The 25,458-nt window shown below is 35.0% G+C and overlaps 1 protein-coding gene across 3 annotated transcripts in view; it reads right to left on the bottom strand.

The window, feature by feature from the left end:
- Positions 1-25,458, bottom strand: part of KDM4C (lysine demethylase 4C) — a 259,388-nt gene that overhangs the window by 207,183 nt on the left and 26,747 nt on the right. For all 3 annotated transcript variants that reach the window (XM_071580703.1, XM_071580705.1, XM_071580704.1), the window contains 3 exons: positions 18,600-18,793; positions 11,445-11,494; positions 2,849-2,952 (listed from right to left, as the gene is read on the bottom strand). In XM_071580703.1, coding sequence (XP_071436804.1) covers positions 2,849-2,952; positions 11,445-11,494; positions 18,600-18,793 — 348 coding nt within the window. The remainder of the gene's footprint in view (positions 1-2,848; positions 2,953-11,444; positions 11,495-18,599; positions 18,794-25,458) is intronic.

Genomic DNA, 25,458 nt, shown 5'->3' with positions numbered 1-25,458 from the left:
TTACAGATTTATGAATTCTTTGTGTGCTTTTTTTGCCCACTGCAAAAACACCAGGGCTAGCACTTCAAAATATCTATTTCTGATTGTATTACAGGATGAAGGAAAGAGGAAAACAAGAAAAATATACTTAGCCAACAAAGCTAAAGAAAAAAACTGGATCTTACATTTTGCATGGTTACATTTGTCTGGATTCATATTTAGTACATACATGCAAATGCACATATAGTTGCATATATTATAACAGTTACTGTAGCACTCCAACAATCACTGTGCGAATGTTTAAGGAAGATTATTATTCTCAATGCTAACGATTCCAAAATTTATCTCCATACACCCTCCCACTGCTGACAGTTTAGCAGGTGTTCTATTGCAACAAGCAGTAGTTCAGCTGCCACCTGGTAGGCGTAGGCTGACTTATCAGCATTCAGCACATTTCCAGTTCTATCACTTTGAGCCATGAGAGATCACAGCCTCGCTTTCTCTATTCAGTTTCTCACTGAATCCCATTAATTACAATTACAGTTGGGTTGAATCTACTTCCTCCAAAGACTAGGTGACAGAGCCAAACTTAAATATTTAACTGTTTCTAGCATTTACTTTTCCTTTTTTTTTCTTTTAATTATAGTATAGGAATAATCAAGACACCAAAATACAAAAATCAACTCCCTTATCCCACCTCAAATGTGTGGTACTGAAAATAAATAGGCTACTTTAAACACCAACCACAGAAAATTAAACTGTTCAGAGTAATGTTCTGTAAATCCAAAACTATAAATCTAGTTATAAAACCTTCCAGCTTTGAAAGTTTCACCTGACAGTTTATGATAAAGCACAAGGCTATGAAGGGAATCAGTATTTACCTATATATTACAAAAACTGAACTCAGCAACTACATTTCCATATGATAATACATCATTCAGCAAAATAAATTACTTATTTTCTGAGTAATTTATTAAAAAAAACCTTGCCTTTCAAGGCAGGCAGCATCATTCTAAATACCTACATTTCTTCAATTTTACATTTAGGTTGACTTAAGCATGAAAAGAGAACTGATATTCCAAAAAGGCATACATCAAATCAGTGGCTTCTTCCCATCTGTGCTGCCAACAGGGTTAAGACAGAGATGTTCTAGTTCTTGCAGAGCATGTCTTACACACCATCAAGGCCTTTTCTGCTCCTCACCCCACCTTGCCAGCAAAGAGGCCGGGAGTGCACAAGCAGTTGGGAGAGGACACAGCTGAGACAGCTGACCCCAGGATGTCAGGTTCAGTATATAAAGCTGTGATAAAAAGATGGCATGGGGACTGTTTGGAGTGATGGGAGTCACCGTTACATGTGATGGGGCCCTGCTCTCCTGGGGATGGCTGAACAACTGCTTGCCTATGGGAAGTAGGGAATTAATTCCTTGTTTTGATTTCCTTGCACGTGCAGCTTTTGCTTTCCCTATTAAACTGCCTTTATCTCAACCCACAAGTTTTCTAGCTTTTACCCTTCTGATTCTCTGCCACATCCCACCAAGATGGAGAGATAAGTACCTGTGTGGTGTTCAGCTGGGCAACAATACACATGAAGATATTCATTTAAATGTTATTACTATGAGTTAAGTTTCCTACTGCTGGCAAAACACCAGCTACACCAGACAGAAAGCACTGCATTATTCTACATTCTAGGCTGGGGAACATGTTAAGCTAAGTTAGTGCATACATGTCCATATGATATCAATATATAAACAGCACATACACTCCAACAGAAACCACAGTAATAAGGAAGGTGTGTGGCAAGAACAGTTTACATGACTACACTGCAGTGGGAATAGACTGAGAAAGTATTTTACCTGTATATTACCTCATTCTTCTGAACAATTTAAAATAATCTGCAGAGGGAGAAACCAAGAATCGTAGTTCTTTAATGACAAAAAGGCTTTTCAAAACCCAGTATTAACAAACAGATGTTCAGGTAGGGGATCTTCTGAATCAAGTTCTAGTCTTCCAAACAGGCTTACAAAATCCCAAAATTTAGAACTTTATACACCAAACACTTTGCAAATACTAAAGTAAGTACACTTAAAAAAAAAAAAGGCTATGTATTGAAAATATTTTACTAGTTGGCACCTATAGGAAGTTCAAAGTGGAAAACAGTAAGGCAGAAGATCTTGTAGAAAGGAGAAAAAACTAAATACTTCAGATGTTTTCAAAGGCAGCTGTGTATTAAATTCATCCGAAGAAGAAAGCCAGTTATTCTTGACACTTTCTGTTTATACAATGTTCTTATTAAATGTTTATTCTGCCACTACCTAGCAGCCAAAAATAATCATTCCTGCTACAGCTTTAAAAATATATTTTAGATTAAATAACAGATCTTTTGGCTTTATCTAACTTTAAATCTTTCAGATTGTAATACAAAGTTACATTTAAAGTTTAAATGTAAAATTTAAATGTGAAGTTACATTTTGCATTAGAAAAGCCACATACAGACACAGAGAAATTAAGCACACATGTTAAAATATTAGATATACAACTTAAAGTAACAGAGCGAGTTAAGAAGTGTTTCAGTCAAGAGAAAATCACATCCCAGCTAGCCTGAAAACAAATTAAAACTAAGAAATTTTGGCAATGATTAAAATAAAAAAAATCATAGAAACTTTTAGGATAAAGATTATGATGACTACAAGTGTTTAATGCTAGAAAATTCCAAGCTAAATTATATAAGTTGTAATACATCTTTTCATGTAGTCACTGCCTAAAAATAAAAAAGGTATTTTACCCAGCCTTTACTATAACAATCTTTATAGTAAACACAACTTAATTCAATACATAAAAGTAGAGTTTAAAAAGAAGCACTAATGTACCTTGTCAAAAGGAATTCCATACTTTTTCAATATTGACGGAGAAATCAGAGTCATCTTGTGGCGAAGAAAAGCATCACACCCTTGAGAGCTGCTTGGGAAGAACCCTAATAAGGTAAGATAAGGAAAACTGAGTTTCATGAAAACAAGTGGGAAATATTTTCAATATTTTACAATACTTACTACTGTTTAAGCCCACTTTATAATTTTTATCATGTTCTGAGAGATTTGTAAACATCAAATACACCTCCAAAGTTTTTCAACTGCTTTTCAGGGGGAGGGGTTACAGGGGTTATTTTAAAAGCAATTTAAAATAAATTTGGACCTGCAACTTTAGGCATATTTTCTTACCCTTTAGAGAAATATATTATTGTTGGGGGCTTTTTTATGTTAATGTTCATTCTGCACATATGAAAATCAACTGCAGTAAATAAATTTAGGATTCCATGAGGACTAGGTTTCCCTAGCCCTTACAAACCATCTATACAGTAACATTTCTAAGTAGATGTTTGTACAATTTCTTGTATCTGTCTTGCATAATGTTAATTCATCAATTAGAGGAGCAGTCTATTTCTTGGAGCAAAACACTCATTACTCAATTATTTGAAAAAAAAGAAAAAAGACAAAAATCACTTATTATCAATCATCTAATTTTTTTTAATGGCTTGAGGAAAAAAACCCTAAAAATTATTTTCCATAATACGTAGCCTCTCTGCAATATTAGATTCTTCACTCTGGTAAGTCTTACATATATGTCCATTAACAACCCTAAAATTTCAGAAAAATTTTAAGGTGACCACGTTCCAGTTGTTATATTCTTTGTACATTCAATTCTAGCCACACTCACCAGTACCAGAAGAAAGGTTTTTTGCAGATTTCTCAGAAATAAGGTTAGGCAGCACTTAAGCAGCAAAGGTGTAACGTAAACCTGTGCTGATTCATGTACTAGGAAGTCTGATAAGCTGCCCTGAGATCAATATTCAAATTCACCATTTTATTTTTTCTAATCATTAACAGGCATAGAATTCTTTACTCTTTTCTGGAACTGCAAAAAATGTTCCAAGTTTCAAAAAGTAGTACTTGATAAGTACTGTTTTATCATATCTGTCCGGCTTCATTGACTAAGAGACAGTTAAAAGAAACTAGCTTACAAATACTGGACTCCAGCAAATAAATTTCAACTATTTTGGCACAATTAATGCCTATCACATACTGACAGCAACCATAACTTAGAACCTATAGTTTATGAGATTCAAGAAATCTCAATCTTGAGAAGCACAGTAAAAGAAATATACTGGAATTTACTATGAAAAACGTGATTAAAAGTGATACTTGAGACTTGAGGAAAGAAACTTGAGAAAAGTAGCAAAAAGCTTAATTTCTAAAAGTGGGGGAGTTTGACCAAATTTTCCTTAACAAAACAAGTTTTGTACCAAATTCTGTCACTGAGATATACTTTGTTAGCTCACTGAAAGATGATAAAAAGCAAACGATGGGCAGATATCCAAAACTTAGGTTGTACTACTACAACTCCAAGAGATCAGAAATAGTTATGACAAGTCCAAGCAGAAGGCAAGTTTGTTGCTAAATTCCAAGAAAGCTGCAAATACTACAGAACAGCAGAACACAACCTGCTCAAAATCCATTACAAGAAATTTACAGAAGAACATTTGCTGTGGTTACAGAGTGAGATCACAGTGCTCACACTGAGATCAAAGTGCAGCCTACACATTCTGTACAGTGGTAAAATATTTTTAGACTTGTCAAAGTCTACACTTACACATACAAATTTCTCAGTCTCATTCACCTCATTTTCTCAAAACCACTCCACTTCAATGAAAAAGGGAAGAAAGGAAGATAGTATTTTCTCCTTACAAGACTGTTTATCAGAAGGTCTTTTGTTCTGCCAAGCTAAATGTAAGGTCACACAAGCTTTTCTTTCAGGAAGAAAATCCCTGTAAGCAAACTGGTGAACAGATATAAAAAATACCTAAAAGCATCTTGAATAGAGGACTTGCATTTGAAAAATTACAAGACTCATACAAAAACATTAAATGCAGGCCAACTCAAGATATGACTGTAAAATCCAGAATCACTTTCAAATTCCAAGTTGATGTTAAAACTATGAATTTACCTAATTACATTTAATCCTGGATGTTTAGTGAAATCCCACATCCAAAAGGAAAAATACTGAAATCTATCTAGAATGTAACAACCATTCAAATTCTATAGTACATTCATGCTTTCAAGAGACACATGGAATCTTAATTTAAAACATTAACACTAACACTTAATTCTAAATGAGTTCTACAAGACCAGGTATTTTGTAGGAAGTGGCAAGCAACCCAATTTTCTCAGATGCTCTCTTGAGACAGGGCAGATCTGTACCTTATTCTTCTTCTTGGAAATGATTACAGAGTAACAAACTGAGAAGTCAAAACAATTACTTCACAGGAAACAATGAACAATACTCAGAGATCAGGGTAAAATTGAATTAGCTTCCTCACTGACTTATGTCTGTTAGGAAAAGACTGTCAAATGGAAAATTCTCCAATACATGACTTACAGAACACTGACATTCTCAACACCTAGATAGAACGGTCTACAAGGTAACTATGTGATGCAACACTCAGTGGCCAAATGTTTGGGCATGAACACACAAAATACTGGGAGAGTACATTTATCCACCAAACTCAAGGTCCCTCTCTGGATTTTCAAAATCCTTATCCACTTCTCAAAAGCAACAGTAGCAAACAATATGTAAAATTATAGGCTTCAGACTGTGCTAACAATCAAAAACATGCCCGTAGAAGACTCCTTATACACATTCTGACAGGTAGCAGCCTAAAATGTCCAATCTTACCAATGCTATTTGTACTAACAAAATTAAACTACTTTAGTTACAGTAATATCATTGGGCTAGTGAAGATACATCCTTTGTCGATGGTATTCAACCTCAGTACAACATTTCCATACCATTTCTGGCTTTGTAATCCCCATATATGCTAGACAGAATTCAAAGCCTTCTCATCTTTCGGGAGAGGTGGAAGCAGTGAACACTCGGCAAATTCCTAGCTGTGGATCCTGGTGGTAGGTCCCTTCCAACTCTGAATATTCTGTGATTCGCTGACTATGGAAGACAGGATTCAAACACACAGGGTAGTGCTGCACTGAGAGTCTTTCAAGTGTACTTGAAACAGTTCAGGAATAAAGAACACATTTTAAAAAATAAGTTGAAATCTGTAAATTATTGAGGGAGACATGAGCATTGCTACCTGAAAGGGTCATCTTTTCTCTCTACCCTGAGAGTATATTTCCTATGTATCACACACAGCTCATATCAGATGACCATATCAATATCATACCTATCACTCAGGCAAACTGAAGTGGATTGACTGATTAGCATTTTGGAGGTATTTGGAATGCTTACCTGTGGTACTAAGAATGTGTCCATAATGTTTTCAATTAAACCGTTCAGCTAAAATCACAGAGGGACAAATTAATTACTATTCCCAAAAGAGTAATTCTATAACACCATTGGACTGAACAGGTTGATTTGCTATGTGATCCTTGTATGATCAAGGATATCACAATTTGGCCATTAATAAAGTCATTATTTAAGCACACACACAAAATTATATTCTCAGGAAACTTCCCAATCAAATTCTGACCAGTCAATCAATGAGGCTAGACCTCCTGTAAATTTTCTGCATTTCCATACTCAAGACTCCACCTGAAATTTTACAATAAATGCGCTGCATTTCTAGTTTATTAATATAACACTGGCAGAGAAGAAAGAAGTACTGAGTTTTCTAGTGATTATCTTCTTAGATTTTAATTTGGTAAGTATAAATACAAACGTCATATGATTTATTTAAATTATTTTGCAGTGATTTAAGCTAATTTACCTTTCTGTGTTGAATATAAAAGAAATTAGGAGGGTAAGTTTGCACGACAACAATCGTCACACAAAGAGTTGATGGCAATTTGTATGCTATACAATGCAGAGTACAAAAGCCACAAAAAAAGCAGCTTTCAAGTGCTATGAAATGTGAGTGTAGGTATCCCCAGATGAATACATCCAAGCCTTAAGTTTATTATCTCTTAAATGCAACTTTCCTAACTGGACTCCTATCAGTTGAGGAAAAGTTCAATCCTTCAGCTGCTCAGGTTTTCAGATTCAAGACCCTTAGAAGTTATGCAAGTTCTTCAAACCTCATTTCAACAATTATTTGTATTTGTTTTCAGACATAACAGGTAATGACTGCTGCACGAAATGAGGTAATTAACACTATACACCATACAAAGCTTTTCATAACAATCCTAGATACCTACAATGTATTAAACTTTTGTTTCTTCTTTAATGTAATTGAACAACAAAGACAGATGTCATCTCCTTTCTAAAACAGTTTCTGCACTCAAATGATCTATTAAAAGATCTTCAAAGTCCTTCAAACTGTCATTTCTCATTGCCACTCTGCTTCTATTTTTTTTATTTTCTAACGCATTTTGTGAAACAAAAAATCCTTAAGAATACCATAGTATTCCAGATTAACATAACAACAAGTATTAAAATTGCAGTTAACAGCTCACTTAAGATTTTTATTACATTTATGTCTATCTAAAATTGAAAAAAAATCTACATAAATGAGAAAGCAGCTGAAGGGCAAAAATCAAACTGTTGTCTTTATTAGATGCAAGTCTAATGTCTTTCAGATAAAGCATTTGTAGGCGCCACAGTCAATCAAGATTTCAATGGAAAGCAAAAATGAAAGCATTCATGCACAAAAGGCATGTGTGGTAATTGTGATGTGCAGACAAGATAATGGAAAATATTCTAGCCTTCTGTTAATTTCATGTATCAACTTCTGCCTTGACTTAGACAACCTGTCACATTTAATGCATTATTTTATTATTTTAATTATTTAGGAGCATTTAATTAATTCAATAAGTTTCTGGTCAGAGCTAACCTTCAATAAATTACTTTTTATTTTCCTTCAAATGTTGCTCACATGCAAAAATACAATTAAAAATATTTTCCACACACATGTCATTAAGTACAAAGGTCTCATTTACACTATGTTTTATTAATGTTCATTCTTAAGTGACTTGCAGCCATATAACTTACTTTTTATTTTTATCCTTCTAAGGTACCTTACTGTAAAACTCAGGCTGTATTTTAGCATGCAGCAGCTGCAAAGTAGATCATAGAGGTCTTAACTGCTACAGCATGGAAATAATAAGAAATGGTCCATCATCTTTATTGTTAAGTACTACAGCATAATCTTCTATATTCCATTCTCAGGTATTAGCTGGACCAAAATTATCATGAAAAAAACCTACTCACTGAAAAATATCCCAGAGGATATTAAAACTGAACACTAAACACTTAGTTTCACAGACAACTCTCTTTAACATTTCCTAACTCACCTATCTTATACTGCTGTTACGTTAATAATAATCTCTGTATGAGTACATAGTTTTCGTACATAAATCCGGTTTCATTCACTGAATATAACGGAATAAACACCATTTTAAATTTTATCACTGCCCTTCAGTTTCTGATTCTATAGTTTATTTCCTATTTACTATTCAAAACATAGTTATGAAATAAAAATTAAGTTTTGCTCCTAGACATGACTGATCAAGGAAAGCAGTTTCCCATTCATGATACAGTTCCTTCTAATATATGCTAACATATAATGAAGAGCAGCAGTAGGTATAGAATCATAGAATCAATAGGGTTGGAAAAGACCTCCGAGATCATCGAGTCCAACCCTTGGTCCAACTCCAGTCCATTTACTAGATCATGGCACTCAGTGCCACAAACAATTTACTTCTGTGCAGATAGGCACACACTAAGACTGACTGACATGTTAGAGCAACTTCTTAAAGTGTAGAAATAGCTAAGAAGCAAGAACTGGGTATCTGTTCCCACTAGAAAATCCCACACACACATGCTACTGTACCAGGAGCCATATCCCTTTCTGTCCTACATTATTCCAGCAGTTCTGGACGTAAGCAATGTTACGCTGGGTGAGACTGAAGTCCCAAGCCCCATTTAGCCTATAGTCCAATTCTGACTTTAGCACTTAGACAGTAAGACACAACGCTGTTCCCCTAATATAATCTACTGGCTTCTGTAAAACAGTGGGTTTGGAGATTTCCATTTCTCCTCCTGCTTCATGGCCCATTTCCATTACTTTTGTATTCCACCATCAGCAATAAGAGGCCTGAGCACTTTAAGGCCAGTTTTCTAACATGATGCTTTCTTTTTTCCATGCAGTAAAGCATCTATCTCCACAAGCTACCTACTTCCTGAATTTGTATAGATTACTCCAATATCTAGGGAAATTAAGGTATCTCAAAGGAAAATATGAAGAGTTTCTTTTGCCTGCAGCAATCAATGCCATGCCTCAATGGCACTTCATTTTTAGAAAGGAGTGGGACACGTGTTCCTGAAACTGCCCATCCTCTTCCTTCACTTTGAAAATAAAAAAGAAAATTCTATACATTCTCACAGATTTCAGAGAACATTCTGAGTTTGAAGGGACCTATAAGGATCATCGATTCCCAGCTCTTAAGTGAATGGTCCCTATGGAGATCAAACCCACAGCCTTAGTGTTATTACTATGATGCTCCAAACAACTGAGCTAATCTCAGTGTTATTACAGAACATTTAAACTTCAGTGGTTTTGAAACACTGCACAGCTGCAATCACACAATTCGAAATCTACAATAAACATCAGATGAGCCATACAACACGAAATGAAAAGTCCATCTACCCAAAGACTTCGCTTCCATCAAGTGTCAAAGTATGTGTACAGAGAAGTGTTTACATACAACTTGAAAAGTTTGCTTTGTCTGACTAATCTAGTACCAACTAGATGTTGCTCCAACACTTCCAAAGCCAGTGGTAGCTGCTATGTTCCTGTAACAGATATCTGTGCCAGTGTTGTCCAATTTCCACCAGAATCCAGGCACAATTTTGGAATCCATTATGGACAGTGAGGAATGCATCCTTTGAAAGAAACCATCTAACCATCTCCTTATTTGTCTTGAACATGTTTCTTTTGGAGTCTCTAGCTGTACTGGAAGACTCGGGAAACAATAATTTTGGTCACAGTCACCCTGTCCATGCCAGTCATCACAGGCCTTTATCATATCCCCTTTCCTTTATTTGACACTTCTCACTGAAAAGTTAGAGTTTACTAACAATTATAAAAAAAGGTGAATTTTTTACCAGTCCTAGTGTGCCTATCCTAAACTTTTCCAATTTTCTACTTCTTTTGCTCTTTTATAATTTCTTGTAAATTTTAATTACTGAATCATCCTAAGTCAGCATCCATTGCCCAGTCTACATGTTTCAAATTTTTTACCAGAGAAAACCAAAAGTTTGAGTTAAGTGTATAGGAAGTTCTATACCTTGCAAGTTGGAAAAAGAATCTGGAAAAGCAGGTGACAAGTGACAACTTTTTCAAATGAAACTATGACAAAATTTAGGAATAGGAAATATAATTATCCAGGTTGAAATCTGTTTTCCTGAGACAGGTTCTTAAGACTGGAAGCCCACGGTTCTTCACTTTTACATCTCTAACTGCCCTCCTACTGTTCTCACCAATAGCTTTTAGAAAGCTCAGAAAAAGTCATGTACCTATATACCAAAAAAGATGGATTTGAAAACAAAATGTGCAGAAATTTTCAGAATTTGGTCTTGATATACAATATCTAATTATAAACTTTCAATAGCACTCTTTACATACTATGGTTAATAGCAAGCTGTAAAACATGGGCTCCCAGGCCAAGAAACAACCCTAATTATTCCCACATTCATAAGATGCACACTTAATTTAGAAACAAAAAGAGAAGTGCAGTACTGAAAACAAAACAAATTACTTTTTGAGAATTTTCCTACAGACTCATGATTTTTATCCCTTAAAACTAAGCCTCTGCTACTTGGGCACAAAAACATTCCCAACACCTCTGGATGACAAAATCCAGTAGAAGCTTTAGCTACTGTGGATTGATGTGCCTGCTCGCTGGTCAGCAAGCTGCTTAGAAATAAGACATAATGTTTGTACATTTTGTCTGCTTCCCCCTTCACAGAGGTACTAACCAAGATTCCATTCTCAATGAAGGCATTAACTTTGATAAACCTCCTGGACACCCATTTGTATTCCCTATTTCTCTCTCTGTATCAAACTTGGATAAGAAATTAAGATTCAAAAAGTTACTAAAGAAAAGAAGTGATGACAAGAAAGAGCAAGGGCACAGAGCAGACAAAGATACTAGCAATGAAAATCCGATGAACAACAAAATAGTAAGCCTCATTTTTGTAAGTTTCACCAAGCTAAAAATGCCTCTGCAAAATAAAGTTTAAGAGTAGCAGGGAAAAAAAAAAAGAAAAAACGATCTTATTTCTTAAGATTTCCTCAGAGCACTACACAGTGTTCCTTGTTTAGAGTAATATCATAGAGAGATAAAAGTCACACAACATTAAGCAATAAGACACACTAGGGGAGTCAAAGACAATGTTTTTTCACTTTGCTGGAGGTTTGTCCTTCAAATATCTTATATATTAAAATAATGAAAATACTACCTTGAGCAAGTCTTTCAAGTCGTTTCCCATGCTCTGGAGGAATAGCGTACCTAAAATTCACATAAAGAAAAGGATAAAATGTATAAAGACAATTACTAAAAGCCATAATTAATGTATGACAAATATCTAAGAATACAGAAGCCAAAGACTGAAAAATTATACAGAAAAAATATATTAACATCTAAGTTAAAAATATAGATCATGAGGTTTTGAGGTTGGGGGTGGAGGGTTGAGAAAAAAATAGCTTATTTCTAGTTTAAACATCATTATGTAGTTCAAAAACGTTACAGCCACTGTTTAAACTTATGTACATTGAAAATATTAGTATTATCATACCACTGCAGTTAAAAAAAGGTATATATACTTCATTTTCCAAATTAAACAAACATATAAAATAAGTCTAATTTATGCAAGTTTAGTTTTTTTGAATTTTAATATGCTTCACAAGACATAAGGATTCAACAGAAAAATAGGAGCATTAAATATCTCTTTTTCCTATAGCCAGTACTGTGAAATAAAAGAGTTACTTGCTCATGTAGAATCATTACAATTGGAGTTTAAAATTATTAACAAAATAGACTTTCTATGAAGAACTGCATGTATCTTAGAATCCCTCTATTCTTACAATAAATTGATTTTTTTAAAATTCCATATGCTATCTGCAACAACTCAGTAACAATACAAAAGAATTAGAATAAACCTCATGCTATTTGTAATGTTTCCTGCCACCAAAAAAGAGAAAACTTTTGAAAAGCTGTTTCATTTCTGGTATTTTATTATTAACATATTTACTGCACTTCATAGATGTACTGTGTGTTTTAATTAGGATTTATTATTGACTTTAACTGCTTTAATATGTGACGTAATAGGCTTTTGTTTCTGTTTAATGTCGTAATAGCATTGGATTGATTCTTCTCTATAAAAAATACAGTTTAGAAAAGAAGTGTATATATTTAGCTGTATGACATAGTCCAAATTCACACTGTTAAACTAAGGCAACATAGAGCCTTTTTGTTTTACTACATTGTGAACAACATTCACCCATCTACCCCAACAACTCACTCAGAAAAACAAGTGAATGACCTAGAGCCCTCATTTCACACAAGAAATAAACATCCCCCTACCTCAAGCTCTCTTTTGCACACACAATACCATTTTACGATTTTACTCTTTTAAACAGCTGCATAGAAAGAAGACCACTGCAGGAATCAGTGCTCCGTAAGCTGAACTGCAGCAAAGCACATGCCTACTGGCAACCCACTCAAAGGGTATTAAACACAAAGGGACTTTCAGCTTGACTATGCTCAATGTCTGCAGTTTTAATCAAAATTGCACTAAGTAAAATTCATTTTGTTTCTCTCCATTTGCACTTCCAAAGTGTTTGTGACTGTCCTCCACTCTATATGCATCAGTGTATCCATACTAAACTATATGTTTGCCTTCTTTCACATTCCAGTGGAGAAAAATGCTATGGAGAGCATTCCACGATGTACTGTATCTCCTTAAATACACAACATCATAAAGGAAAACATTCATTAGAAAACTGACACAAATCTTGCTGGATTATTGGGCTACTGTACATTAAACAAAAGACTCCCAAACTCAGATGAACAAGTCAGAGAAAAAAAAAGTATTCACTCAGTCTCAACATTTAGCTTATATGAGAATTTGAGGAGTTAAAAGCTTCTAGAAATATATTTCTTATGTCCAGCTTTCTTGTACCTATATACTCATTTGTTCAACTTCTTAGTATCTTAAGGCCAAGCCCACCCCCCTTTAAAGTAAATGTAATGGACATTAAAAGGTAAATCACTAAGAGACAAAGACAGTATTTCTGGGATAACAAGAGAAGAAACAGACAAAAAGGCAAGAAAAGACAAAAAGGGAAATGTTGATGCTAACTACATTTTATTAGTTCAGGAAGACATACATGTTAAATGTTACGAAAAGACAGACACACACTGAAGAGTCACTGTTCTTCGCTAGTCGTATTACAAGGAAGAACAAATACATCTATGTATCAAGTATTTTTCAACAAAATCTTCTGCAATACATACTAGTTCAGTAAATCAATGGTACTGGTAACAAGATAACTACAAATAAGAAATAAATCTAAGCCGTTCACTTGTGATTGTTATACATTTATGTATATGTTTTCAAGATTAATACTTTTACACTATTTCTCAGTATGCTTTAAATAACATCATAAATAAATCATTGCTCTACTATGCAAAAATGACTCGGCCAACCAAGACAGTCATGAGACGAGCAGCTTCTTGTATTCACCTCAGTGATCAGAAACAGAATGTGGAACAATTTGAGTTCCTAAGCCAGGTGCACGCATAGATAACAGTTAACAGCATCACCCACAAGTGAATTTAGCATGATGTTAAATACTTAACCAAACTACTCTCTGAAGTCCATGCTATATATTGGCAATACCAGATTTTTCCTGCAGATTGATATTTTTAAAATCCCAAAGCTGCAAACACATAATATGTTGTTAAAAGTAAACTAACAACAGCAGGTTTTTTTCAAAATGAACCAAATTCATTGGTTTTATTATCGGTAACAGGCAACTTGCAACCTTCACATTGTACCAAAATAATGCCATCTAATTCCAGACACTGGGCTCAGAATCACATACCTCTTCTATCAGCAACACTAATTTGCTCTATTATCTATTCAGGTAGTTAATATTTATTATATCTAAACATGACAAATGATTTTTTAAAAGATAAGCAAATTGAAATTTCATAAATTTAATTTAGGAAGTTAATACGTTTTCTGTTTTGAGATGGGAAATTTCAAAGTCTATTTTACTGTCTAAAAGTCTTTCTATTTAATCTAAATATTTTAAGAAATACGATCCTCTTCCACAGGGATAAAACAAAACCTGTCATTCTAATCCCAAAGCAAAGTTCTTCCGCTTTACGGAGAACTGCAACTATCAAACGATTGTTCACCTTCAAGCACAACAGCCCTTTCAGACTGCTGACAAATCATTGTACTATTATTATAGCTACATCTTTACAATCAGAATCCTTATTTGATTACAGTCATACCTGTGACTCATAACATTTTTATTTTTAACTTTTACGAAAATTTTCAGCAAGTAGTATGCCTAATTGTCACCTCTTCTAATTTGAGCATAAATGTTCCCCCACCTTCCATGGAAGTTTTATACATTATTCCCATTGCTATCAGTAAAGATTTGGACTTTTCTTTAATTTTTTGTGTTTGTTTTGTTTCCCAAACATGCCAGTTCTGTCAATGGCATGCATAACTTGTGCTGAACTCTGCATCATCTGGCCAGATTTTGACTAGTTTTTGTCAGCTTTGTATTGCACTGAAAGTCCTATTAATCCTTACCCAGAAGACCCTGTAAGGACCTCGCAGTCTCTTTAAATCCATTTACTTTACTGCCATATTTGTTCTCAAATTGTACAATATTAGCATCAGTCTGAGCATGCTTTTCCTTCTGCACCTTTTTTGCCTGTAACTTCGCCTGATACTGATCTCAGAACACCTATTTTTATCCCTTCATACTTAGAACACCATTACTATCTCCTCTGCTTCTGGGATTCAAAATCTGAAAACCTTCACATTACATCACACTGTAAAGAATTCCACAACCCACAAAGTAACTATTTATAGTTCCTGATTTTTCCACTTCATTAAGGAAGACGCAAAGGTGTTGGTACACATTCTACACTGGCAAAGCCTTAAAATGACATTCTAGACATCACAATCTAGGTGACTGTAATGTTGCTCATGATATAAATTTTACGCAACCTGAGATCAGATTGTCACTATCCTATACCCACTGAAATTATGAAGAGAATTCTTGAACCTAAATCACTGCTTTATTCTTGGTGTCACCACAAATCCATTTCCTCTTACAACCTAGATAAATTGTGGGGTCCAATCTCACTCTCCTAACTCCATCTAATTTTGGCTTTCTAATCATCCTCTCTTCAACAATATGATCTCTTGACATTTTCACAAAGATGGAATCATCTTCTCTTTCTGTAGTATATACTCCCATTTCTTTTATGACTGACCAGCCCTGCAAGGCATTCTGTGATATATGAAATACATTACTAAATAAGAGGGGTTTTTAACATAATGTATTGTGTCTTGTCATTTCCAGTCTTTGGAAGAGCTAGAGAGTGAAGACCAGATGGAAGGTCACAGAAAACACACAAATTGATACATAAATTACATAAATTATTGTTGTATTATACTACAAGTTTATACTGTGCTCCTCTCAACAGAAAGTGAAAAATGCTGGTTCTTCATGCAGAAAAGAATTCAGGCCTCCACCATCAGATATAAAAGAGGAACAAAATGAGGACAATTTTTTAAAATACTACTTTCTAAAGTAAAATAATATATTCTTTACACGTCTTTACCGTCCTTCAAAATAATTTTTAATAAAGTCAAATTATTACTGTATTTGAAATACCCATAATACCATGAAAATAATTACTTTGTGCCTGCAAGTTTCCAAGAGGAGTTGAATAGTGTAACATGACAAAATGCTCCAAACTGTTACACAAAACAAAAATAAATTCTCTTTAATCAGTGCCTATACCCCCAAAACAATAATTACAACAGAAGAAAATACTTAACAAATGTCAGAGTGAAGAAACTTTTAATACTAATAATTAGTTGGCAGATACCATTACAAAATGTATCATCTCAAGAAATGACTGAATTAATATATCGAGATCATCAATGATACCAGTGGTTTGCCTTGCTCACAAGACTTTTTCTAAGAAACTATGATGTAAAATTAGGCACCACCTTCAAGAATTCTTTCCCTTCAGAAAAAAATGCAAAGGGAAATTGCAGTAAAGGTTCTGCCTAATGGCAAGTAATTTTAATTATCTCTCCTCTACTTTCCAGCAAATCTTTTCTCACTTTACACCACTCTCTTCTGCCCTCATATTATTCTGTTTCAAAGCCTCCAAATTCAAGTTTTCTCTCCTTCAACTTCTTCTCTTTAGCACTACTTTGCCAGTTAAACGAAAAAAATCTATAAAATTAACATATGTATTCACAAATATATACATAAATACATTCACAGACATAATCCTGCTTTTGCAAATATTTATAGGACATACTTTTCCCTTGTCTTTCATATGAGGCAGTTAAGGAAGGAATCAGTATATATAATATAAAACTACAGACTTCTTTGCAAACCTCTTGGATGTTGAAGTGCAGAGCATAAGAAGAAAGAAAAGTTAATCTATGCCTAAACACTGGAGAAAGCTTCAATTCCATAATGACTGCCACAGCAGTTAGACTTAGCTGCTATCCACAAGTTCTCATTGTGGCTCTCAGGTAGAAGGGGTTGTCCTTTCACAATTCAGAGAAAACAGGCTGCATGTTAGCTCTCCATATGACCAACATGGCTGTCTTGAAAAACTACATGTCTACCCTGTAGAATTAGAAAACTGCTGTACATGTCAGGTTACTTGGATTCACTAAGTAAGTATTTGACAAATCAGTTCAAATTTAAGAGCAGATCTTTACTATCTGTATCCTACGATTCAGCTCATGCTTCACTGGAATAAAATATTATACTAATATCACATTAACACAAGATACATTTTACTGATAAATGAACAGCTTTAGCATAAATTATTGCAGCATTCCTCCAGTAAAGGCACATGTGTAACTCAAATAAATCTTTAGCTGTCTGTCATTTAACTTCTTTACAGTGCTGCATTGCTTAAAAATATGGGCCAATGGGATCCAGAAAATTAATTCATATCCACTGCTATTTCTCCAAAGGATGAAGAGGTCAGTGTTTAATGATTCTGTTCACTCATAAATGTAAACAAGCATCCGTAAACTAGAAAAGCATTTATCCTATTATCAATTCATGCCTCCTTCAAATACTTAAAGAAGTTTTCCCAAATTCTTTCCATTATGTCTAAGGACTTCAGAGTTTAAGTAAATGCCTCTACTACTTGGAAGTTCTCAAAATGCAGTGGTATTTTCCTCAAATAGCACTTTTTAAATTCCTGAGATAAAATAAAATCTATGCAATCATTGTATGAGCTAAATTTGTCCTATCATCTAAAAACATTTTGGAATCACCTATTTTTACATTGATTTTTATCAAAAATACTGATCTTATGGCTAAAACTTTCTTAGTGTGTCTAATTCTATCAAAGCAGCAATTTCACATTTAGCAATTCAAAACATGGACCTGCATTATTACAATATGTTGTATTCACCTTCTCTGCCCTAAGTCAAGAGATCCACTGTATAAGAAAAGCAGGTAAACTTAAAGCAATTACCTAAGAAGTAGCATCTAACCAATTTATCAGCCTTACAGGGGAAATACATAATGTTACATAGATATTTGTATTTTGTATGGGTATAAAAATAATCAATAATGTTTTATTGAGTTACCAGCAACAATTTTTCCATCCAGGTTTGGATGACTAGAAACTCCCAGACTCAAAATAAGGAAAACATATTTTATATATCTTTCTAATGATTTCATGTTCTCTTCACAGGTGTTTTGAGAAAAAAAAACATTATGATCAAATGGAAAGCAGTGTTCATGTATACTTTGGATACATGTATATCACCATGGAGACATATAATATAAAACCAATTTGTATATTAAGGCAGTTCAAACAAAAATCTAAGATTACGGAGAAAGGACAGCAGTAGTTTCATATGCAGGGAGTACCCTTAACACCGACTCTTACCTCCTACTGGTTCTACTGAGTTCACATTAGAGAATGATTCTGATTCATAGAAGCAATTAAGTGCATGTTTAACATAAAACATGTTATGCATTCCCCAAAGGAACGGGTTTCAAAGAGTTCTTTCAGAAGTTCCTCAAACAGTCTTGGGGTTCCCAAGCCATTAAGCTTCCCATATTGAACACTTAAAATATTTTTTTGTTGAACTCCTTATGTACATATTTATCTTTTAAAATCAAAGACTGCATTGGTGTGATATTCATTACCAATATCACATATTTCATAGTACTGAACTTAAAAAAAGCCTCAGAAAACTACTACCTTATCTTTTCAGTAAAGTTTACCATTACGAAGCAATTGTACCCCATCTGCTTGGTTTAGTCAGCTGAAAGAGGTATTAGCTTTCATAAAAATTTAAACTTGCCATGACTTTGGTTCCCCGAAATGGAGATAATTAATACTGTAGAGATCCATGTCTTCAGTGTGCCATGCAAATGTTGTTTTCCACATGCCAAAATATAGATATGGGGTATTTACACCCTCGATAGAAATTCCACACTCTTCTCCTACAACATCCAATATTGTATTAAGATGGGCAATATTCCATTCTTCAATACCCTGAAAAAGATACATAATAAGTACATTAATAAGTTTATAAAGCAATGCAGCTTTATATAACAGTCTCAGTCAAAAGATACACACCTGATCTAGCCTTTCAAAAGACTCTATGTTCATACAAATTTGCAAGCACTTGAGAAGACAGTTGAAGTTACTTGAAGAAAAAGTCTCTTGACCCTAGTAAGTTTTAGATCAGGTTATAAGCTTTAGATATTCAGAACAGAGAATGTAAGGAAGTTTGTATCTAGTTTACACTTAGCACACTATCAACTCTAACATGGATTAAAACATCACACACAATTGAAGTAATAGCTACAGACTAAATCTTTGATGAGTTGATATCTGGAAGCCACTAGATTTCACTGGACCTATGTTTTTTTATTACTTACCAAGTAATACAAAATAATATGGAAAATTATTCAAAAATTTATTTGACATGCATAAATTTATCATTTCTCTGAAAAGTATAAAACCAAAATTATTACATCATTTCAGATGTATTTCTAATCATAATGATGCACTGCAGAAGAAATCTACTGATTTCCTGGGATTTGTTTCCTTAAATAAAATCTGTATATTACAAGTCATTCTGAAAGCAATGCATGTATGGTTTTTTGTATTTCAGATTCAGCCACAAAGTGCAATTTCAATTTCAGGTCATACAGCATATAAGAGACAGTATGACCAAGATCAAAGCTACAAAACTGAGGAGAAAAAGATTAGACTTAATTGTAACAGCAATTATTAGCACCTCTAGGGAAGACATTAGCTGATGCTCAGGCAGTCACAAAAACAATATAATCAAAACTATTAAAAACTCAACAAAGGTAAATTTTCTAGGGAAGACAGCCTCTAAGCACACCCTTCACCGTACACTACTCTGCCCACCGCCCATCACTGAACCTACAGTTCTGGAAACCTTACTCATTGAGGACTGAATTGACAGCAGACTGCAGTCCTGGTGCACCTGATTAAAGTAACGTGATGACATTCAATAGCTGGGCAGCTGGAGAAGTAAGAATATAGGTTAAAGCAGGAAGTAATGAAAATTTAATACTCTCAGTTTTTATTTCCTCATTTTTGAGATTTTTATGTCAAGCATGTTAAGTATGCAGCAACTAGAACTGATACATAAGAAGGTAATGTCTATATGAAGTTCAGACTTCTCATTGAACAAGCACTTCTGACTGCCTGTTGTGTGACTATTTCCCTTAATAAGAAGCACTATTTCTAAGCTATCTGGAATTTTACAATGGAGTAAAGGATGTCCACAAAATTAATTCTATTCAAAAGCAGCTTTAATCCTTCTTTTAAAATGGGAAGCCTTGGTTTTGATGAATTGGTTAAGCATGAAGGAATATGAAATTTAAAAACTAAAAAAAAATATAAAATTAATATGATCAAGAAAAAACACTAATGAACTCAAATAGTAGATGCTGGTAAAATCTGCACCTTTCAAATATAAAAAGCAACAGCAGCACAAAGTTAATAGAGCTGTAAAATAAAAAAGTTTCTTTGAAGAAACAATTTTAACCAGCAAGTCTGCAAAATAATTTACAAATTTTATTTTTTTAAAATCACATGAAATTTGTCTCTGTTTACAAATCATGCAGTCCATTTGGAGAAACAAATTAATTCAGCAAACTAAAAGCAATGAGTCAACTGTGTAGGCATAGACACATACACAGGGTTAAAAGACAACAAATCGTCATAAAAATCAGTCTACTCTTTCTGACAATGGCTAAAAGTAGACAAGAAACAGTGTAAGTAAAGAAGTACTTCCCCAGAATGCCCTTAAAACCTGCAGCAATTTGCAGTTTGAAGGTTTCTACTGACAGGTGTTATCTTTCTACTCAATAGCATCCCATGGGCTTTTTTAACAATTATTCTTTCCATCACATCCTTTCACCCACATAAGCTTTTAGTAACCGTAACATTCTAAAATCTTAGTCTTCTCTAAGAATTAAGTAATACATAGGAGAATATATTTTTCTTTTTTTACCAATACATCTCATGTTTTCATATTCTGTTAAGACGTATCACAACTTGTTACCAAGAAAATCGCTAACAGTTTGTCCTCAAACAAAAGCAAATTCTCCCATGGAAACCAATCCTAGGGCAAATAGATTGCTTCAAAATACCAAACACACCAAATAAAAAATCCACAACTTCCATACAAGATACATGAGCTATTTTCTTTTCCTAAGGTCTATTTTGGACAAGTACACTTAGGTCAAAAGGAAATGTTCACTGAAACTGGCCAAAACACTACAATCACATTATTTATTTACATTCCTTGAACTTAATAAATCAACTTTGTATTTATGTCTAAATTGTTAGCAGTAATTATCATAAATTGTTATTAAATATGTTACTTTACCTCACAGATCTCTTTTTTAATGTTCTGAAACATTAACTAAAATGCTTACATGATTTTTTAAAGTAAAATACTAACTTTTCCAGTAGTTATATAACTGGTTTTAGACTTAACGTTTGCAAGGTACACTGAAAACATCACTGCTGTATTAAGGGCAGTTTAACAGGTCAATACATAACAATACTTCTCAAAATTAAGTATATTTTAGCAGGTTATGCTTTACTTAATAACCATTGTTAGAACACCAGTACATATATTACCTGACCATGAGGTGTATCTGGTAGTTTCTTACAAATACACTTAGACATTAAAATACATTCAAATCTATTCTGCTCAAAATATCACAATAATATCTGAATATTACAATAATTTCAAGAGACTGTGTAAAGAGACTATTTATTCACATTTCTGATGGCAAATTCTTTGAAGAATACTTGTCATCACTGACAACTGTAAAAGATAATTCAGCGTCTGGGAAAAAGCTGAAAAACCCATATTTTACTTTCTTTAAACAGGCTTGAACCCCTTACCAATTATGGTCATTACTAGACACATTACACTTACCTTGTATTTCCTCAGAGAAATATTTTAAGGTAAATAGCAATTTATACAGAAGACCAATATTCCAATTTTCACTCATTTTCAAAATGATTCAAATTTACTGTAAAATACTATACAGAGTTTCTATTACTCCTAACAGCTTTTGCATCTGCTTTTATTGCAACATGGAGATAAAGTGGGATACTTGACAATCAGTTCTCATCTGAACATCTGCACAGCTTGGAAGGGAACTGACCCCTTGTCTTCTCAAAGACATGAAGAGTAACCTAAATCTCAGTATACTGGTAAGAAGTGACATTCAGGGTTGTAAGCAGTGACCTCTGCACACAAGAATAAAATAGGCTCCAAATGCAAAGATTTTTTTATTAATTTCATTTTTAAAAAAGTACTTACAAAAGTGATGTGATGCTATCCTTTGCACTTTATTTGAACAAATCAGCCAAGAATGTGATGTATTCTATTTTTATGAACATTATTTCGGTATGTATACAATATTACACACAATCCTTTTCAGTGTTTAATTTTTCCTGTGATAATCTCATGGCTTCATTTCAATATTAATCTGGCAAACAGGATATCAGTTGTACACGCAAGATTAAAAAGCCCTTATGACTGAGTGTAATAAATAATAAAGAAGAGCAAAAAAGACTAATTAAGAGATAGAGTGGAATGGAGTTGGAGAAACATTACAGAAAAATTTGTGCTTGGTAAGCCAGTCCTTACTCCAAACAACCATTCGCTCACACCAAAGAATACAATGAAATTACTGCCAAGTTTTCACTTTGCCTTCAAAGTCATTAAACTACAGAAAGAAAAATGCTACAAACAGACCCTCTGCACCATAAACACAAATCAGGAAATACAAACAATCTCTCTCATTGGATCTATTCTTATTGCTCAGTATTTTTAAGTATTTATAACCATTGCTTCTGCAGCACCCTTCTGAACAGTGGGCAAGTAGATTCTTTGGAAATGCATGCTAGAACCAAACACCTTAATGACTGCTTGTATTGACCTCAACTATGAGTAGATCACAGGAAAAGGACATAGAAGAATCACAAAATCACTTAGGTCGGAGAAGATCTTTCAGATCATCAAGAACAATTACAAGCTCTGCCAAGGCCACCACTAAACCATGTATCTAAGCACCATACCTCCAGCTCTCAACCACTGCCAGAAACGGTTACACAGCTGCATCCCTGGGCAGCCTGCTCCAGTGACTGATAATCCTTTCCTTGAAGAAATGCTTCCTAAAATTCTATGTAAGCTTCTCCATTACCAGAACTTAAGGCAGTTTCCTGTTGTCCTGTTGCTTGTTACTTCAAAGGATTTATGTTCCAGAACCTTCATCAGCTTTGTTGCACTTCTCTGGAAATGCCCCACAACTCAACATCCTTCTTGAAGTGAGGGGCCAAAACTGGACACAGGATTGGAGATGCAGCCTTACCAAGTACAGGGGGACAGTCACTGCCCTGGTCCTGCTGGCCAAGCTATGTCTGATACAGGCCAGGATGCCACTGGCCTTCTTGCCCACCTGGGCACACTACTGCATCATTTTCAGCTTTTCTTAAACAGCACCCCAAAGTCATTTCCCATATGGCAGCTTTCCAGCCACTCTGGCCCCAGCCTGTAGCGCTGCCTGGAGTTGTTGTGACCCAAGGGCAGGGCTTGGCCTTGTTGAACCTTGGCCCACTGAGCCCAGCCCATCAATCCAGCCTTTCCAGACCTCTCAATACAACTTTCTTACCCTCCAGCAGAGCAGCACTTCTTCCCAGCATGGTGTCATCTTCAAACTAACGTGAGGGTGCCCGCAATCCCCTCGTCCAGGTAATCAATAAAAATGCGAAACAAGACTGGCTCCAACACTGAGCCCTGGGAACACTAGTTGTGATTGATCCCCTGCTGGATTTAACTCCATTCACCACTGTTCTGTGGGCCTGACGACCCAGGTTTGAACCCACCAAAGAGTAGACCTGTCTCAAATTCACTCCAGAATTCTCTACCCAACCCCCACTCTCTCCACCTCTATCTCCCACTGCGACACAAGCAGCTCAGGGAAACAGAGAACGAAGGTTGCTTTCTGTTCATCTCACACTGCCTCTGCCAATTCCTCCTCCTCAGAAGGCAGGCTTCTCGCACTCTTCCCCTGCTCCCACATGGTGGTCTCTCCCACAGCAGACAATCCTCCACAAACTTCTCCATATGGGTCTTTCCCAATGGCCAAATTCTTCACAAACTGCTTTCAGCTACTGTGTATTTCCCATTAATACTTGAGTTTTGTCCGAAGATCCTTGCTCATCCATGCAGACCCCTGGCAATTCTTCTTGTCTTCCTGCTGGGAGGAGGGCCACCTTTGAGCTTAGAAAAGGTGAAACACCAACCAGCTTCCCTGGGCCCTTATTTCCTCGGGGCCTTATCCACTGGGACTCTAACAATTAGATCACTAAAGAGAGTCTGCTTTCTGTGACAGGCTGTGGGTTCTGCCTTTTGTCTTGATATCTCCCCTTAAGATCCTAAATCCTGACATGTCATGATCATCACAGCCAAAGCTGCCCTCAACCATCAATTCACAACAAATCCTTTCTTGTTTGTGAGATATCCAGCAGACAGCTTTGGTCAGAAGTTGTTGCTGATGCTCTCCAGAGACTCTTGGGTTACTAATGCCTGCTGCTCTCCTACAGCCTTAGGTTTAGCTACAACTCAAATGCCATCCCTAACTCGTTTAGAATCCAAATTCTACACAAAATATCAAGGTACTGCTTAAAACTGAAGTTGGATACTGTCAAGGGATATAGTAGGAAATTCAAGGACATCGTTGCTAGAGCAAGTATCACATTAGAAATGTACCTACAATTTAGCAAAAATAACCGTTAATTTACAAACTCCACTGAATCAATCACTCTTGTACTGCTAATCAAATATACTCCCCTCATCTTATGTATGGGAGAAGGTAGGCATTTGGAATTGTCTTATCAGGAGAAATAAAACCAGAAGAAGAAAAATGGAAGTAAAGTGCTACCTTCAAGACAGCAGCTGAGTGGTGAGACAATGCAATATTTACATGTGCTTCTTCCAAACTTGGCTTTTTTCTACAGAATAGCAGATGCAATTGTCAGCACTGAAGTCAGAAGGGTTTTATGACCTGACTCATTATAAACTTCAAATCAGTCACATTTCTTTGGAACTCCCTATGAAACCAGGAAGACTTTTCCCTTGCTAGTAGCTCGATCAGTCCATATGGGGGTTATGCTTTCTCTTGAGTCATCTACACTGTCATTATCCTACAAAGCACTGCAATTAAATGTAAGAGCAATTAGATGCATACAACAGAGAGTAATATTTCGAGCAAACTTTGACCTAAAATTTATTTTCTATAAAGCCCTGGAGTTCACAGAACAGTAGTTCTTGTAGAATATTTCCTTACTTGCAAAGACAATGCTAGTTCAAATATGTCAAATAACCATAAAGACATTTTAAATAGATAACAGAGATTGTGGAATAATTGAAATATCACACAGGTAAACTTTGAATCATTGATGGTAGTTGTCAAATTTCAAAGCATGCACTGATAGCTGTGTTCTTGTTTGGGTTTTATGCATTTCTTTTGTGGGGTCTTTTTCTGTTCCATGTAACACAGGCTTTGTAATTTTGCCCCATCTTCCAAAACCCTCAGAACCTGTCATTCTCTGGTTTAAAAAAAAAAAATACTGCAAGACCTATGATCTCT

Source organism: Pithys albifrons, chromosome Z (genome assembly GCF_047495875.1).
Source record: "Pithys albifrons albifrons isolate INPA30051 chromosome Z, PitAlb_v1, whole genome shotgun sequence".
In the NCBI taxonomy this organism is placed as follows: domain Eukaryota; kingdom Metazoa; phylum Chordata; class Aves; order Passeriformes; family Thamnophilidae; genus Pithys; species Pithys albifrons.
The sequence above is the reverse complement of the archived record's forward strand: the minus strand, read 5'-3'. Positions and strand labels throughout refer to the sequence as shown.